This window comes from Besnoitia besnoiti, chromosome II (assembly GCF_002563875.1).
Source record: "Besnoitia besnoiti strain Bb-Ger1 chromosome II, whole genome shotgun sequence".
NCBI lineage: Eukaryota > Apicomplexa > Conoidasida > Eucoccidiorida > Sarcocystidae > Besnoitia > Besnoitia besnoiti.
The window spans coordinates 1,512,866-1,530,260 of record NC_042357.1 but is presented as its reverse complement, the minus strand read 5'-3'; the positions used below and the strand labels follow the sequence as shown (position 1 = coordinate 1,530,260).

At 54.1% G+C, this 17,395-nt stretch overlaps 3 protein-coding genes across 3 annotated transcripts; all 3 read left to right on the top strand.

The window, feature by feature from the left end:
• Positions 1–917: 917 nt before the first annotated feature.
• On the top strand, positions 918–1,843 carry BESB_035740 (uncharacterized protein; the record flags this gene model as incomplete). Its single annotated transcript, XM_029362160.1, has 2 exons — positions 918–1,000; positions 1,678–1,843. The coding sequence occupies 2 exons, from the start codon at positions 918–920 to the stop codon at positions 1,841–1,843; spliced, it is 249 nt and encodes an 82-aa protein (XP_029221125.1).
• A 2,400-nt stretch (positions 1,844–4,243) lies between these two features.
• BESB_035730 (putative alpha-glucan water dikinase 1) lies at positions 4,244–6,064 on the top strand (the record flags this gene model as incomplete). The annotated part of the gene is made up of 3 exons (XM_029362159.1): positions 4,244–4,485; positions 4,910–5,284; positions 5,641–6,064. The coding sequence occupies 3 exons, from the start codon at positions 4,244–4,246 to the stop codon at positions 6,062–6,064; spliced, it is 1,041 nt and encodes a 346-aa protein (XP_029221124.1).
• A 294-nt stretch (positions 6,065–6,358) lies between these two features.
• BESB_035720 (putative alpha-glucan water dikinase 1) lies at positions 6,359–17,188 on the top strand (the record flags this gene model as incomplete). The annotated part of the gene is made up of 15 exons (XM_029362158.1): positions 6,359–6,657; positions 7,003–7,359; positions 7,842–8,073; positions 8,444–9,148; positions 9,635–9,847; positions 10,245–10,431; positions 10,772–10,961; positions 11,489–11,894; positions 12,035–12,232; positions 12,686–13,041; positions 13,344–13,866; positions 14,551–14,641; positions 14,990–15,125; positions 15,568–15,727; positions 17,084–17,188. 15 exons carry the CDS (start codon positions 6,359–6,361, stop codon positions 17,186–17,188), a joined length of 4,158 nt encoding a protein of 1,385 aa, XP_029221123.1.
• Positions 17,189–17,395: the final 207 nt, after the last annotated feature.

Genomic DNA, 17,395 nt, shown 5'->3' with positions numbered 1-17,395 from the left:
CCTGTCCCCTCGCGCTCGCTGTACGAGACGCACTCCTCCGCAACCGCGTTTGCGCACAAACCGACAGCCAGCTGTGCAACTGCAGCGCCAGTCCTGTGCCGGACGATAACATTTCCCGGTCTGAAAACAACTACCTCTAGACAGTAGGGTAGCAACGCTGGAGGGAGCTTATGCTGAAGGCTCGGACGATGGTGTGTATCTGAACACCACCCACGAGCCATATGTCTCTCTCACACTGCCTCGCAATCAAAAACTGACAAGCAGATGCCTCAAGAAAGCGGCGGTCTGTCGGTGGCCTGCGTCAAGCACGCAAGACGCGGCCCTCGTATCGGAAGGAGGAGTCATAGACAGCACTCACAGCTCGGCCGCACACGCAGTCTCCAGCGGTGTCCTTGAGTTGACAATGAGGTGCTCGGTCTTGCTATGGAGCGGAGGGCGACTGCTTGAGTTCGCCTGCTGTCGGGGTCTCGAGTGACGGGCAAGAGGATCAAATTTTCGTGTGCGTGTAGGATTCGGGCTATGTGCGAAGTGGAGTCGTAGGCCTTGCATGTTCCGCCTAATAAACGGAGGGCCCATTTTCTGCATGATGATCTGCGCAGGGCCGCAAGTTGAGCGAGCTCCTTGGCCCTTATCCTTCGAATATTTCGCATCTCTGGAGGAAATTGAATTTAAACTTCGTGGAGGTTGTCTGTGCCATCTCGTAACTTTCCGTCTTGTCCGCGCGCAGCATTCTGCCTACCGCCGCCTGCACCTCCTCTCTCTCTGTCCTCTGCTGTGTACTTCCTGTCCTTTGCCATCGTTGTAAAAGCTCAGTCGCCCCTTCAGGCTCATCATTGAATAGTCTTCCCGACAAAGGGGGTTTTCAGCGGTTCACGTCAAGCCTTCATTTTCGCGTTGTTCATCAACCGCTCGTCAGAATGTCCCGAGCCGTGTACGCGAAGCTCTGGGCTAGTACAGCCCAGTACACCCAGCGGAGACATTATGCGTGGTACCAGATCTGGTAAGTTCGAACAACCTGGCGAGAGCCTTTCCCACTGTGACTTCTACGTCCTGCCGACTTTTTTGAGCGTGGCTTGCAGTGTTCTGCCTCGTCCGCAGACGCATTTGCCTACGGCCGACGGCCTGGACCCGCGAGACAACCCAGCCCAGCGCAGGAGCTGCTGGGTTCGCCTCACATTCTGACGAGCCAACCAACACACCGTTCACTTACTCACTTCTTTTTAGTCCTGGGGTCCGGCCTCTTTACTGCAAAATAAGGATCTTTCACCGCTAGACGGTGCGGCATCTACAGCACAGGCCGCATGCGCCGCGGGTGCCGGTTTGCGGCTGAGTACTCGTTCTATTCGCGGCAGCGAAGAAACATGGCGGACCCGTCGTAATCGAGGGAGGACTCATTTTGCGTCTGTACAGGAGGGTTGAGCCATCGCAGGCTGATGTGAACAAGGGTGGCGCATGAGCAGGCATGAGTGGCTCTCAGGCCTCGCGCCGTAGTGCCCCTGCCCGCGATTGCCCTGGCTGTACGCAAGCGCTTGAGCGCTGCTGCATCTATCTGCGTTGCCTTTGCCTGTATTCTTCTCGAGTACTTGCGGCAGCCGCGGGCACGTCGCTCAGAGTCCTCTGCCTTCGACGTCGTGATGCGCGCATGTCTGTCTGGTTTTCTGTGCGGCGCTCCTTCAGGTCCCGAGTGGTTCCCTGGTCGCTCCCCTGGGGCATCTTCGCCATGTGGATGGTCTTCCCTGCCATGCCGGTGGAATACCGTCAAGCCCTGACTTTCGGTATCTGGCAGAAGCCCAACATCGGCACTCACGGCCCGGATCTTGGCCTCGAACAGAAGAAGCAGTAGGCAAGCTGCGAAAAAAGAAGTCACGACAGCTGGCAACGCTAGCCGGTGAAGAACGCTGTCTTCAATTCTTTCATTTTGGTGACATGAGTGTTTTTGCCGGCAAAAAACGCTGATCGGGGAGCAGTTCATGCACCCTGGGGGCGGAGTGCTGGACAGGTGAAAACCAGCCACCTGGTTAACGAACGACCACGTCGCGCCGCATCTCCCAGCGAAGAAGGCAAATAGAGCTGCCGGCCTTGCTGCCGGATGTGAGTGCAGAGGTCTTGGATTGTCCTGAGTTTTCTGCAAACCCGGTGACAAGTGTCCGCAGTGCCTGCGCTGGGGATTTTGTCGGCGCTCGTGTGTCTGAGTGTATTCAAGGACCGAACAAGAGGCACAGCCCTGCGGGCCGCAGCTCAGTGGCACCACGGGTACAGATCTGTGCTTCCCTCCATTTGGTGACAAGTCGCTCTCTGTCTCACGGTACTGCCTGGGAGCCCCTGGTGTGCGCTGCTAGCGTCTGGCGGTTTGTTCGCCTATGTGTTCGAGTCGGACGTCGAAGCGTATGCGCTCCTAATTGGGAGCAAGAAACCTGCACGTATCGGCGTAAGAAGTATTTCTGTTTTTCACTGTGTGGCGACGCCAGACTGCCATCACTGTAGAGCCCATGCCTGCGGGCGGTCTGGCGGCCGGGCGCGCATGCGCAAGTAGCACGGAATTCGCAGAGCCGACGTGCAATCAGAGTTAAGGGTTAGCAGAAACGTGGATGGCGAGGCTGGTCGAGCAATCGTAGTAGCCACTTCGATGTGCCAGCGATTGTTTTGCTCTCCTTAAAACAACCAGTTCAGCAGGCTCTCGTTAGCTGTCAGTTGTATCTTTCGTGTCGCGGCCGCTGGCAGTTGCTGCCCAGAAACACTCGCTTTCATGGAGGAGGCGAGGCAACGTGTACCACGGGCAGAGAGGTGCACTTCACGTATTCAACTGACGGGTCGGTCACCAGCGGAGGGGGGGGGCGGGGGGGGGGGGGGGCCAGCGACACATTTGCTAGTTCTGGCTGTGGCAACCATGCAGATAGAGTAACAGCTGCGACACTCAACGCTTCTTTGAGAGAAGCACGTTGCTGTGAGGTGAGAAACATAGGCGAGAACTCCTGTAGTTTGGCGGTCACGCCGCCTTCACTACTGTCGTTGACAGAGCGCACCATTCATGTTTTCGACGTTCGCGGCACATCCTACTGCCGCGAGCGGTGTCCGTGAGAAGGTTTGCCACTTTTATTTGCACAGAGTGCAAGAACGTTAGCTTCGGCAAACTCAATGCTTCAGTAGTCACAAATCAAGCTAAACCGTTCAACATCATGACGGCCCTCGAGCCTTGGTTGTACAACACTGGATGATTAGGTGACCGGTGCATACTATCTTCACCCGAGGCTTCGGTGCGCCTTGAAGCCGGAATCATAATCTTGTTTCCTCCTCCGTTTCTGTGATACTGTACTCGACCCGCGACCAGCGAACGTTTCTGGTAGCGCTCCGACCTTGGTCACCGCACACAGGCTTTCAGGTTCCTCTCACGTCCCTGTTTGCCGCTCCGCCGACATCTGGCGCACACCGCGCTCAACGGCGCAGACTTGCCAGCGTTATTAAGCAGGCTCGCTAGGCTAGTTTCGCAACAAGAGTTCCGCATCGGATTGCAAAATCGGCGGACAGCAAGCAGAATGCATTCGACGCAAAGTGATGACGTGTTAGAATCGGGAAGTCCGCACACGCCAACGGCTAGGTCGCAACCGACAGCTGACAACGAAGGAGCATGCAGTCTAGACATCGCTGTTGTTGGCGATACCTGGCGCTCGAATCCGGATTGCGCAGTAGCAGCGGCTTGTTGCGCCTGAACCACCAGTAGTTTCAGGGCTCTTCAAAGGTTCAAATGCCTGAGTCTCGTCTGTTTTTATCCGTGGCGAGCCACGTCGGGGTCTCTCTGCTATCTGGCGTGAGTGGTGCGGTCTCTCGTTTCCGGTGGCTTTCCGCAACTTTCGCCATTCCGTGGGCGCCGCACGCGCGGCGCGTTTCTCAATGGTAGGGAACCCTTATTCTCAACGGGTGTCGGGCGTTTTGTGTGTTTTGCGTTGATTTGCGGATGCGACTCGTTCGCGTGCGGGAGTGCGTTTGTTCTCCACTTCTATAGCAGGGTCTACTTCGTCGCAGGTGAATTCGCAGCCAGCACACTCTTGTGCACTACCCGCCGCTGCTTTCGTGAGTGCGCGAATTCACCCTCCGTGCATGGCTGACGTGTGGCTTCCTTTCGCGGCGACGCGAACGCTTTCAGCCGTCAGCCTGGCACACCGTCATTTCAACACGGTCTACGTGGCCTGCATGAAGCTCAAGCCCGCTCCAACAGACGGTTTTAGTTCCTTCCAGGACAAACGAAATGGGAGCCGAGCACACAGGAGCCGACCCGGCCGACAGCGCCGCTCTCGCATTTGCGCCGCTGCGCGCCAAGGCTGAGGAGGCGACTGCCACGTACTACCTCGAAGGGAATCGACAGCTCAAATGCACTGTGAGGAAACAGCCGCCGGCGCCAGGCAAAACCGAAGGCACTGTGGAGGTCATCTTCGCCTTTCAGGGCCCAGTCTTCAATCCGAACGATCAAAAGCAACTTTTCATGCACTGGTACGCGGAAACGCCGACCCCAGAGCTTCCTCTGCGGCGACGAGTGCCCTCGAAACTCTCTCCACACACAAATCCAATCAGGCGCAGAGACTGAGTTCGCCATGCAGACACAACCGACGCGGAGCTAGCCAGCCGCGCGGCTTCCTAGGGTTCCACACCGTGCCCTCCAGCTACTCCTTGCTTCGAAATGAGGAATCGAGTCGCCTCGCCTCGCAGCTCCCCAGTCCATGAACTCCTGCGTCTGCCACCTCACACATGCATACCTGCATATATATATATATATGCATATACATGTATATACATGTATGTATGTATGAGTGCGTACTCACTGCGTGCGTCCAAGGACAGCTGCGCGGCGTAGAGGGTCGCGAGGAGGTCTGTGTGACGTGGGTGAATGGTGTGTGTTTGCTTTTTTTTTTTTCAGGGGCGTCGGGAACAATCCACACGAGTGGAATGGTTTGAGCCCGGAGCTGCAGAGCGGCATGCACTCGTCCTCGGAGACGCAGTTTCCTTGGGGCGCCGCCAAAACCACGTTTCCTTCCCCCAGCTCCTCTCCGCCGCCTGTCGTCGTGTTGGCCTTTCCCGAGTCGCTCGTGCCCGCGTACATGTGCTTTCTGTTTCACACGCAGTGGAACGAGTGGATTCGCCAGCAGGGGGGCAGCAACCTCGTCCTTGCAGTCCAGCAACTCGTGCAGCAAGTCGACCAGCAGAAGGGATTTCTCGACACAATCCTCGCCTCCAAGACAACGCCCGCGCAAAACGGAAAAACGACCCTGCCTATTGCTTCAGACAACGTCCAGTAAGCCGGCTCGTCCCCCATGCCTCCAGAAATCTGTGTATAAAAACACAATGTATATGGATATATATATATCTAAATCTATGTATTTATATATGTGTATATACATATATGTATCCACGTGCATTTATATATATGCATGCATATTATTATTCTGCCTGGGCGGTGGGGACGGCGCCTTGGACGCCGTATTTCTTCACAGCCCCGAGCACCCTATGTATCTGTGGGCATTTACGTGCGTTTGCATACACATATACAGCTGAGTAAGCGTCCTTGAATTCATTGACGCGCGTGTTGCGGCACACTGAACAGATTTATCGACGCGTCCCACGCAGGAGTGTCTTTGCTCTGTATGACAGGTACTGGAAGGTGCCCTTGGGCGCCGGCGTGGACATGCAGCTGGTCGCGCTGACGTATCACAACGCGATGGCTGCGGCAGTTGAGCTTTTCTCTGATTTCCCCGCCGCGCTTACGCTCTACTGGAGCGGCGCGAATGGTCCGCACGACTCCTGGCAAGCGCCCCCGCCCGACAGTCTCCTTGGGCAGCCTGGAGTCGTGGAGACTGAAGACGAAGACTCCACAGACAGCTTCCTGCCGCCGCGGCCCTCGGGGAGGACGGCGCAGAAGAGACGGCAGAGGTGTCGGCCGAGATCGACAGCCAACGCGTGCAAAAGGAAAAAGTCGAAAAACAGAAAATTGCGACTACCTTTGGAGGATTCGCCAGCTACCCCCAAGACGGAAAGGGCTACTGGACGCAGTTCGAGGTACACGAAGCAATGCTGATATTGCCCGTTGTTTTCGAAGAAGACACGTGTGTGCAGCCAACGTGCTCGTCCCAGCGTTCATGCATCCCTACATATACATATACCTATATATGCATAATGGATTTATATCTGCAGACAGAGGTTTGCAAGATATATATATATATATATGTTGATCTATACGTTCAGATGGAGGGTTGCTATATATATATATATATGTTTATACGCTCTTGAAGATCTGAAGGCGGCGAGTTTGACTGGGTGTTTGGATACATTCTTGTACTCGGTCGTGCGTTTTTATGTGTTGTGGCAGTTCATGGCGACGAACGGCTCCCACGTGTCTCTCCAGCGCGTGGCTGTCGTGATTTCGGGGCCGAGCGTGCCGAAGGGAATCGTCTTTCTGGTGCGCGAGAACAAAGCTGATCGCTGGTTCAAAGACCTCGGCGGCGCGAACTTTTACCTCCCTCTGCCGACGCACAAGTATTGGACTGCACTCAAGGCCCTCGAAGAAAAACGGCGCCAAGTTGAGAAAGAGCGACAAGAAAGGCGCGCAAAAGAAATGGCAGAGAGATACAACGAGGCCGTCAAGCTCTTCGAGGCGGGAAAGGCAGAAAGGTGAGCGGCAACGTCGCTGTGTCAGATTCGCTCGAGTCTCTGTGGTTGGAGTCATGCGAGCAACAGAACGCGAGGCGGCCTGGCTTTTCATGTATCTGCTCAGAATGCCCGCGCGGGGATTAGATGAGATGCACCGTTGCGAGACTCGCTTGTGTGTGTTTTTCTGTCGACGGATCTCTCTGTTTGCACATCCCACTGGTGGAGACACAGTGACAAAAACATTAGTCTTCAACACCTCCGCATTATTACTCATATGTATATATATATACTTGTATAGACCTACGCGTATGTATGAATAATTGTCTTGGTCTTCGGCTGGTGGTTTCTCTGTTTGCGTGTGCGCAGAGAGCAGCTGGGCACGCTGTCGTATCGCTGCGTGACGCTGTCAGACAACATTGGCTATTTGGATGCGTACGTGTATCCCAACGAAGCGACCACTGAGGTGTACGTACACTTCACCGCATGCACGCGGGTGCCCTGTGTGCTGCACTGGGGCGTGCTGGACGTCATGGGAACGGCGCAGACGCAGACGGAGAGTCGCTGGGTGACGTGGCAGAAAGAAGGACTCAGCATGGAGGAGCTCGAAAAAAAGCGCGAAGAAGAAATCCGCAAGCGCATGGCGCGCCGCGGGGCGCCTTCGCAGTGGATATGTCCTCCGCCGGGTATGCGGCCTGAAGGCACCGTCCTCGTTGATCCTGTCAGGTATGGCCCACACCCTCGAGAGGAAAGACTGCCAGAACTTGCAGAAGAAGAGGTCTCTCGTGTGTTCACGCAAACGCAAGCCTCTTGTGGACACGCCCTACAGCTCAGCCGAGTCTTACACATACATGTATGTGCGCAATCACATACATATATATATATATAGTCTGCATGTACATGTATATATGGCCGTGGATGTAGGTGTGTCCCGTCGTGTACGCGCTCGTGCGCATGTTGCTCCGTGAACAGGAGAAGCAAATGCTTTTCACGTCGCTGAAAAGAGGCGTTTCGGTTGTGTGTGGACAGCATGGAATCCGTGTGTTATGGAATAGATTTACAGTATCTCGGAACATATCTCTGCTATAGAAGATAAAGCCTGTTACAATTGTAGGGCGTGTTTCTGTCTGGGGACACGCTCACATGGGAGAGAGGCACTTCACGCGTGTGTCTGGCGATTGTCTTCCGTCGGGGGGCGGGTTGCGCAGAGCGGTGCAGACTCCGTTCGAGGAGGGCAGGTCTCAGCGCGCTGACCTGAAGGCGGGGAGCAGCAGAGACAAAGTCCTCCATCAGCTGACGATCAGGGTGCCGGCGCATAAGTGCCCGCGAATCAGCGAAGACGATCCCGGGGTAGATACGCTCTACGACGGCATTGCGTGCTGCCTCAAGGAAGTGAACGGGCAGCGTTGGTTCCGTAGCAGCGATGGCTGCGACATCCAGGTAATGCGCGCGGTGAATCCAAATTGCTTTTCCTCAGACGCTCTTACACGTTCAGCGGCCCGTTGCTGAAGCTGTTTCGTGGCGGTTCAGGTGTTCCTGCCCGCTCAGCAAATCACATCTGTAGCGTCTAGTTCGCGCGTCGCGGCATGGCTGAGCAAGATTAACGCATATCTAGAGAGGGCGCAGAATCCGCGTGGCGCCTTAGCTTCCTCTCGCGTGTTGCGGGCGTGCCTGCGTGTGCATTCCGAGCTGTTGTCGATCGGCGTACCTCGCGCTGGAGGGCCGCACCGCACGCGCCAGTCGCATTCGACGCCTCTAGTGGGATGGGGTTGTGGTGTCTGGGCTTTGTGTCGGGGGTTTCGGTTGTTAGATTCGCCTCGTGGACTTTGGCGGGTCGGTCTACAAGGGCCTGAACGCGGAGATGGTTCAGAAGATCGTGGAGGCGGAGGTAGAGTGGCAACACATGACGCTGATGCACCGGTACAACTTGATGCGGTCGCTCTTGGAGGGCTTCAACGCGAATCACGCGACCTCGCTGGAGGCCAACTCGAGCTTCCAGGCGCTGGAGGAGCGGCAGCGCGCACTCGCGAAGGACTGGACTGAGCGGCACTACGCCTCTCCGGAGCTGCGGCTGCCGCTGACCTTCGCATCCTCGACCTCGAGCGGCGGCGCGCCCGCGGTGGAGGCCCCGCGTCTGACGGCGGCCGGCGCGGCGGCCGTGGAGGAAGAGGGGGACTTCTGGGCGTGGTTCTTCGTGTGGGGTCGCTTCGCGTTTCTGGGACTGCTTGACTGGCAGCGGAACTACAACACGAAGCCCCGCGAGCTCGCCTGGGCGAGCGAACAGCTGACCTGCGCCACCGCCCGCGCCTGGAGGATGTACCCCAAGTACCGTCCCTACATCCGCGAAAGCCTCAGCACCATGGGCCGCGGCGGCGCGCAGGGACAGGCCATCCGCGACCGCATCCTCGACATTATGCACAAACACAAAATCCCCGAAGCCGCAGGAAACTTCTACGAACAGTGGCACCAAAAACTCCACAACAACACAACTCCAGACGACGTCGGCATCTGCGAAGTATACCCTGACAACACGCAACCGCGCAACGCAGCTATCCCCTCTGATCGACCACATATATATATATATATATATATTTATATGTAGCTCCTTCTGAGGCATGCGACGCAGGTTTGTCTGAGACGAATATGAAGACGGTTCCTGTCCCTGGGATGCGCGCGTGTTTCGTCTCGTATATTTCTAGTGCGATATCTGCTGTTGTGGCTACAGGGGTCCATGTGCAAATCATCCGTTATTTATTTATCGCTATCCTATAATACATATATGTGTGTGGATGTCTGTATATGCAAACTACGTAGTGGAAGGCGTCAGGGTGCGTATATGTGTAGTCATCTAGTCATCTTTGCTTTGCATGGGTGTCTCCGTGCTCGCCCCGGGGGCCCCCCAGCGGGCGACGCCGCGGGAGCGTCGCTTGGGCAAGCCCCGTTTCTCTGCGGAGCCTGGGGCAAGCTGATTGTGATGTATTTCGTGTTTGTTTGTTTTTAGGCGATTATCGGGTACCTGGAGAGCAACGGCAACATGAACACCTACTGGCGTATCCTGCAGGAACACAACATCACCCGCGAGCGCCTCGCGAGCTACGAGCGAAAAATCACCCAGGAGCCCTACATGGTGCATGCGAATATTGGCGACCTCGTGAACGACTTCCGCGCCTACCTCTCCATCCTGAAAGATGTGCATGACGCGCTGGATATCAAGGCGAGTGTTTTCTGTGGCGCGTCTCGCCTCACTCCTCGACGCCTCAGGCCGCGGCTATCCCCTTTTTCATGAAAGAGGCTATAGAGTACACTAGGAGGCGTCCATTGGTGGGGCCGGCAATTCCTCCCAGTCAGTTTTCGAACTCCACATGTCTACATATATAAATGAAGTAACCGACCTACCTATATATTCAACTATCATGCATTTATATTTATCAGCATAATAGCCCATATATGTGTTTGTTCGTATACATGCAATAGAACGTGTAACTGCGTATATAAAAGCATCTCATGTCTACGTCTGTGTGCATGGGCGCCTGTCTTTTTGGGCCTTGATGTACAGCTCGTGCGTAGACCGCATGTCTTTCTCTCGATTGCTCACGCGTGTTTGTATTCAGAAGGCGTTCGACTACGCTCGGCAGTACCTGCCTCAGGATGCCATCGGGCTCGTTGAGGGCGTCGTCCGCGAGCTGGCGAGCCAGCGACAGCAGCGGCAGCAGCTGAGTGCGAGCGACGCCTTTTCGCGCTTTGAGCGGCTCGCGGAGGCCCGCAAGAAAGTCTTCTTCACCCTCAACCAAGGCGGCGGTACGCTCCTTCTCTTTCCCTCCGCCTCCGCCTCGCGGCATTGGTCTCCACATCCGCGTACATGAAAGAATATGGGTGCAATTATGTGCATATCTGCGCGCTGAATTGCACCTATATGTATACATCTGTATATATATGTATAAAAATACACATGTCCTTGGATTGCAGATGTGTTGGTATGTGGATGGATGTGTTCGGGTGTCATATCCAAACTCGCCATACCCTCCCCACATTTCCTCTGTGGCACCCTTTTCACAGGCTCTTCGTCGCTGTCTCCTGGGGTGCTGAGGCCTTAATCGCGATTTCGGATTGTTTCGTGTGGCTGTTTCTTTCTTATCAGGACTGGGCGACGACGGTCATTCCGTGGCGATGACGCGCGAGTTGCTTTTCCTCGACTGCGCGCTTGAGCAGCAAGAAAACGTGCTGCTTCAAGGCACGTCCGCGACCCTCGACTTGCCTCAGCTGGCGGTTGTTCTGCGCGAACTCCTCTTGAGCGTCAGCGCTCTCGCGCCGGTTGACCGCGAGCTGCGGTAAGTTGGAGTAATTTGAAGAAACTGCAGGGAAAACAAAAAACGGGAGGTGAAAGAGGCAGCGCGAGACTACGACTGGGAATGAACAGAGGGATTTTTTTTGCGAGGAAAAAGTGCCTGACTCAGAATATGCATGCAGACACACGTGCGTGTGAGAGCACGCATCTTTGGTGTTGCGACAGAAGGGCTAAAACCAGATAGAGAGATCGAGCCCCATGCCTTCAGGACGTCACAGGCTCAGATTTCTCATCATGTTTAATCTCCCACGAGATCTGCTATGTCGCCTCCGCATGCATAGGGGTATGCCACACATGTATGACTCCACGTATGTGGCTGTATCGCTGTCTCTTGCGTGTCTGAAAGTTTCATTTTTTCTAAACATCCTACCCAGTTAGGTGCATCTGATTTCATCAGATTAAAGAAGGAATCGTTTTGCTTTTTGTTTGTGTTTGCGTCCCTGCGGCTTCGCGCTCGGCCTCCCTACCCTTCTCCTCGCTGTCGCTTACGCGTCGCGCGTGTCTGTTTAGCTCGATGTACGCGGATTGGGCGCACCTTGGCGACTCGCTGGCGTCGTGCATAGCGTCCAACGGCTCCTGCGCGAGTGTCTGCGACGGGCGCGAGGCGGCGCTGCTGCTAAAGGCGCTAACCGATCGCGTGGTGCGCTTCGTGGGGTCGCGGATCGACGCCGTCCAAGCTGAGCTCGGCAGCAAAGCCGTATACCTCGGCAACCAAGTCGGCACCGAGAAGAAAGTTCTCGACGTGTTTGTCGACGAAGTCCTCCGCGGCAGCGCGCTCTTCTCGCTCTCGCTGGTTATCAAGCGCCTCGAGCCGATCCTCAGAAAGGCCGCCATGCTGCCGCCCTGGCAGCTCATCTCCATCGTCGAGAAAGTTCAGGGCGAACTCGTCTCCATCGAACACTTAAAAAACATCCAGGTACGGGCCCCAAACCCCCTGTCCCCCCACGCGGCCCCAGCTCTTCACGTGCCTGTTGGCGCGGAATGCGAGCGTGGAGTGTGTGGCAGAGGAGTCGCGCGACTCGCGTTGTTTTTCCCTATGTTTTTTTTCGTTTCTAGGATAAAGTCTTTGAGACACCGACGGTGCTGCTCTGTGGCGCTGTCAGTGGCGAAGAAGAAATTCCGATCGGCGTCCAGGCGGTGCTTGTGCGCTCGGCGGCCGTCGCGCCCGACATCCTCTCGCACGTCGCCGTCCGCGCGCGAAACGCCCACGTGCTTGTCGCGGTCTGCTTCGAGCCCACAGTCGCAGACAACCTCGTGAGGATCTTGCGTCCATCGCCACAAAGGGTCGCGGATTTCTGGCGACAGATCGAGGGAGGAAGAGAGATGGAGAGCCGCAGGCCGCGACGCGAGGGGACACTCAGGAAGCTGTCGTCTTTCCTATATCTGCAGACGTCGTGCATGTGCATATGTGCATAGTCATACATACATATATATATTACATCTAATGATGTGCATCTAAGCACATATAGTGTATAGATATGTTTGAAGAGATAGATAAGGCTGCAGCGATGTGCAGGGCCAGCCGAGGAGAGCGGAGTCGGCGCGCGCAGGACGAGGGCCTTCTCTGCGACACCGGAGGGGGGCGTTGTTGGAGTCGCAGATGCATGTGCGGCCAGGCTAGCTCCACAACGGAGGGGCGGGATTCCTCTTTTCTGGATGTCGCGTGCCGCCTCTGTTTGCGTCCTTGCGTCGGCGTGGCTTTCTCAGGAGACGTTTAACCAGCAGTGGGTCTGCATTAAGTGCGCGAAGGACGGCAGCGGCCTGGAGGTGCACGAGGCGCCGCGCCCGAGTCCGGCGCTCGCGCGTCGCGCCAGCAAGCTGTTCAACAGAAAGACGACGCAGGAGCTCTTCACCGAGGCGAGTCTGTTGGGACGGCGCGCCTCCTTCATCGAGGAGCGGAGCGCGAGCGCGCGGTCGCTCAGCTCCTGCGGGAGCGACGAAGGCAAGCGCGAGCTCAGCGGCACCCACGCCCCAGACGCCGAGGCGGACGACGACGTGGACGACGTGATGCAGCTGAAAAAAGTCAGCAAGGAGTGGTGCATCCCCATGGACAGCTTCAACAAGTAAGAAGAGAAAAAGATAGTGGGAGAGGAAGGGCGAGAGAGAAAGAGGAAGAGTAGCGGACGCAGAAAGGCTGTCGAGAGGCCCCGGTGCGAGGCACAGAGGAACAAAGAGATATATATAAGATATATATATCAGGTATATATATGTCAGAGAGAGAGAGCAGAGAGGAAAGGCGGAGTGGCAGCTTTGCCTTGAGGCGGTCTCGTGGAGTGATGCGCGTCAAATACGATGCGCGAGGCGCGCGCCGGGGACGAGGGGCTTGTGCATTCCTGAATTTTCTTTAATTATTTTTTCGTTTCAGGACCGTCGTCGGGAGCAAGTCGAACAACATCAAGAAGCTGTCCGACGTGTTGGATCCGAGCGTGCTGACGCCGCGGTCGGTCGCGCTGCCCTTCGGCTGCATGCAGAAGACGCTCTCGGATGCCGCGAACAGGTCTCTGCTGCCGGAGCTGATGGAGGTTTTGGTGCAGCTGTCGCCGAGTAGCAGGTCGGAAGAGGCGGACGCGATCTTCGCGCGCGCGAAGGCGATCCTCGCGCGCGTCGAGCTGCCTGGCGCCCTCCTCGAAGGTCTGCAGGCGGCGATGCGCCGCGAAGACGAGGCGAAGGCGCAGAAGAGCCGCGCAGCGTCTGCGGAAGAAGACGCGCGCCTCCGCGCTCTCGGCACGCGGCCGTCGCTCTTCCAGCTGTGGGAGACGAGCGGCAGCCAGCGCTGCGCCGATGCCGTGAAGGCGGTGTGGCAGAGCCTCTTCGGCCTCCGCCCCTGGGTCAGTTTGACGAAGGCCGGCCGAAACTACTCCGAACTCAACATGGCAGTCCTCGTGCAGGTCAGAAAACCACAAAAGGCACCCGTCCCACCCACACGAATCCACTACACACGCTCCTGTTGCGATTGGCACATAAATACACATATGTATACACATATATATACAAATATATGTGTGTCTCTGTGTCCAAGAGTGTATAGGTATGTGTGTGTGAGTATATCTGTGAATATGTGTATATATGTTCACGTAGCGGTGAAGCGGCGGGCCGCGCAGCGCCGCTTCGCTTTCGGAGACTACTCAGCGGAGGCAGAGCGCAAGCAGCAGGAAGCCGCTGACTGTACATAAGTTTTCAAAAAGTCCCCTGTTTCCGCGAGGACACATCTAGGCAGAATATATATATATATATATATATATATATATATATATATATATATATATATGTTTGTACAATTTTTTATACATAGTCAAATACGTGTGCATCAAGCCCTGCCCCCGAAAGAAGGGTATTTACACAAGGACAGAGTGGCAAGTTGCACGCGAATTTGTAGGTCTCCACAAGCATTCCTGCCTGCTTAAACGGCTATCGGCCTGGCTGAGTGGAGTCTGATTTCGCAATTATGCGAGAGCGACACCAATGGCGCGCCCGCATGTTTAGTTTGCTGCTCGGTGCATGCGATGCAGCGTCAGCCTGTCAACCTGCACGCGCAACTCTCGCGAGTGTCTTTCTTTCTCTCTTCTTCTTAGGAGCTGATGCCTGCGCACTGCGCCTTCGTGCTGCACTCGCGTAACCCCTTCTCAGACAACAAGGACGAGATGTACGGGGAGCTCGCTCTCGGTAAGCTGCGGCAGCGTGCGCATGCGCAGACATGAAAACTCATTTTAAACGTCCAATCTGCTTAGTAGAGATGCGTCAACGTGCGTTCGCGTTTCCTCTCAACTTCAGTGTGCCTTGAGTTGCGCTGGATGGCGGCGATCTCGCCTCGCGGCGCAGAAGAAGTGGATGTCGACATTTAACGACTCCGTCCTGATGCGCGACGCTGAAAGCACGCGAAAAAACGCGAACTCGTGGCGCTGTGTGGAAGGGGCGCTTCGCCGCTTCGTGTGGAGGCAGATGCGGCTCATGTGGTTCCTCGAGCTGAGAGTCTTTGAGTGTTTTCTTCCTCGTTCCTCTGCGGCGCTGCAGGGCTCGGCGAGGTGATTGTGGGCAACTTCGCAGGCAGGTCTCTCGGCTGGCGCATGAAGCGCGGCGGCGAGCCCGTCGTGGTCGCGTTCCCAAGCAAAAGCGAATATCTGCTCTGCGACCCGTGCCTCATCTTCAGGCAAGTGCCGGGCGGAAGGGGGGGGAGTCAGCGCGCCTGTCGTTTCCTGGTTCTTCCGCGTGAAGGCGCCTCGACTTCCCCTTACCTACCGACATAAATGGCTGATGGACTGAGGTCAATCTGCATCTGCAGTCATTCACTTTTCCATCATGTATATATATACGTATATCTGTGTGTATCGCTTTTTGCGTACACTCAGTCACATGCATGGGGGCGCTATATATATATATATATATATATATATATATATATATATATATATATATATATATATATATATATATATATATATATGTAAATATATATATATATGTATAGATCGGTGCGAGGACGGCATCTGGTTGCGTTGTCTGCCAGAAGCAAAGTCGTTTTCGCGCGTTTCGATTGCGGTTTGGGCGATGCGTACACCACGCTTCAGTGCGTACTGGTTTCCGCATTCCAGGTCGGATTCGAACGGCGAAGATCTAGAAAACTTTGCCGGCGCCGGGCTCTTCGAGTCTGTGCCCGCCTTCGAAAACCGAGCCGAGCCCGTCACCTACTGGAATACGCGCGTCATCAACGACCGTGACTACCGCATGCGACTCCTCAAGCGCATCGGCGAGGTCAGTCAGATCTTTTCAAAGGCGGACACACTTACTGACTCTGAGTTGGTGCCAACGCGCGGAGATCCATACTCCGTTGTATTCTACATAAGTTTATACACACCGTGTTCACATACATAGGTACAAACCTGCATTTTACATAGTTACATACATACGTACATATATATGTATATATTCCCACGTACGCGCACATACGTATGTATACACGCATACATACATACATACATACATACATACATACATACATACATACATACATACATACATACATACATACATACATACATACATACATACATACATACATACATACATACATACATACATACATACATACATACATACATACATACATACATACATACATACATACATACATACATACATACATACATACATACATACATACATACATACATACATACATACATACATACATACATACATACATACATACATACATACATACATACATACATACATACATACATACATACATACATACATACATACATACATACATACATACATACATACATACATACATACATACATACATACATACATACATACATACATACATACATACATACATACATACATACATACATACATACATACATACATACATACATACATACATACATACATACATACATACATACATACATACATACATACATACATACATACATACATACATACATACATACATACATACATACATACATACATACATACATACATACATACATACATACATACATACATACATACATACATACATACATACATACATACATACATACATACATACATACATACATACATACATACATACATACATACATACATACATACATATACATATATACATATATACATATATACATATATACATATATACATATATACATATATACATATATACATATATACATATATACATATATACATATATACATATATATATACATATATACATATATACATATATACATATATACATATATACATACATATATACCTACAAACATAGCAGATATGTATGTAGTTGGGGTGCCGTGGTGGGCGGGCGCTGTGTCACGTCGGTCTTCAGGACGAAGTCTCAGTCGGTTGAGTCTGTGACTTCTGTTTCTGACCCCTCTGTCTGCGGGCTTAGCCCTTGCGAAAGCCTTTGCGGGCTCTCCGTCCTGTGGCTACACAAGCGTTCAGGCTGGTTTTTACCGTACGGCTCGCTTCTAGATGCGTCTCTCTGTGCGTCCAGCGGTGGGAGGTTAGTGCTTCAGACAACGGGAAGAGTCAGGGGCGCTTGAGATTTGGAGTGGGTCCGTTTTCGTGTGTGTTGGTCTTCAGCTGGCTTTCACGGTAGAGGACAAATACGGGCTGCCGCAGGACATTGAAGGCGTAGTTGTCGGCTGGGATACAGTCGCCCTGGTGCAGACGCGCACGCAGGTGTAAGGAAACTCAGCTGCGACGCTTCAGAAACGGCGCGCAGGCGACGAACTCCTCGAGGCGCACGGCTCTTGAGACCTCCGCCGGCGCGCCCCCGCGGCCGAGAGGCTGCGGTGCAAGGACGCGTGGAGGCGCTGGCTCGCGTGTCTCCGCGGAAGGCAACGAGAGAACGAAGAAGGGTGTGGAGCCCTCGCAGAGCGGCAGACGCGGCGA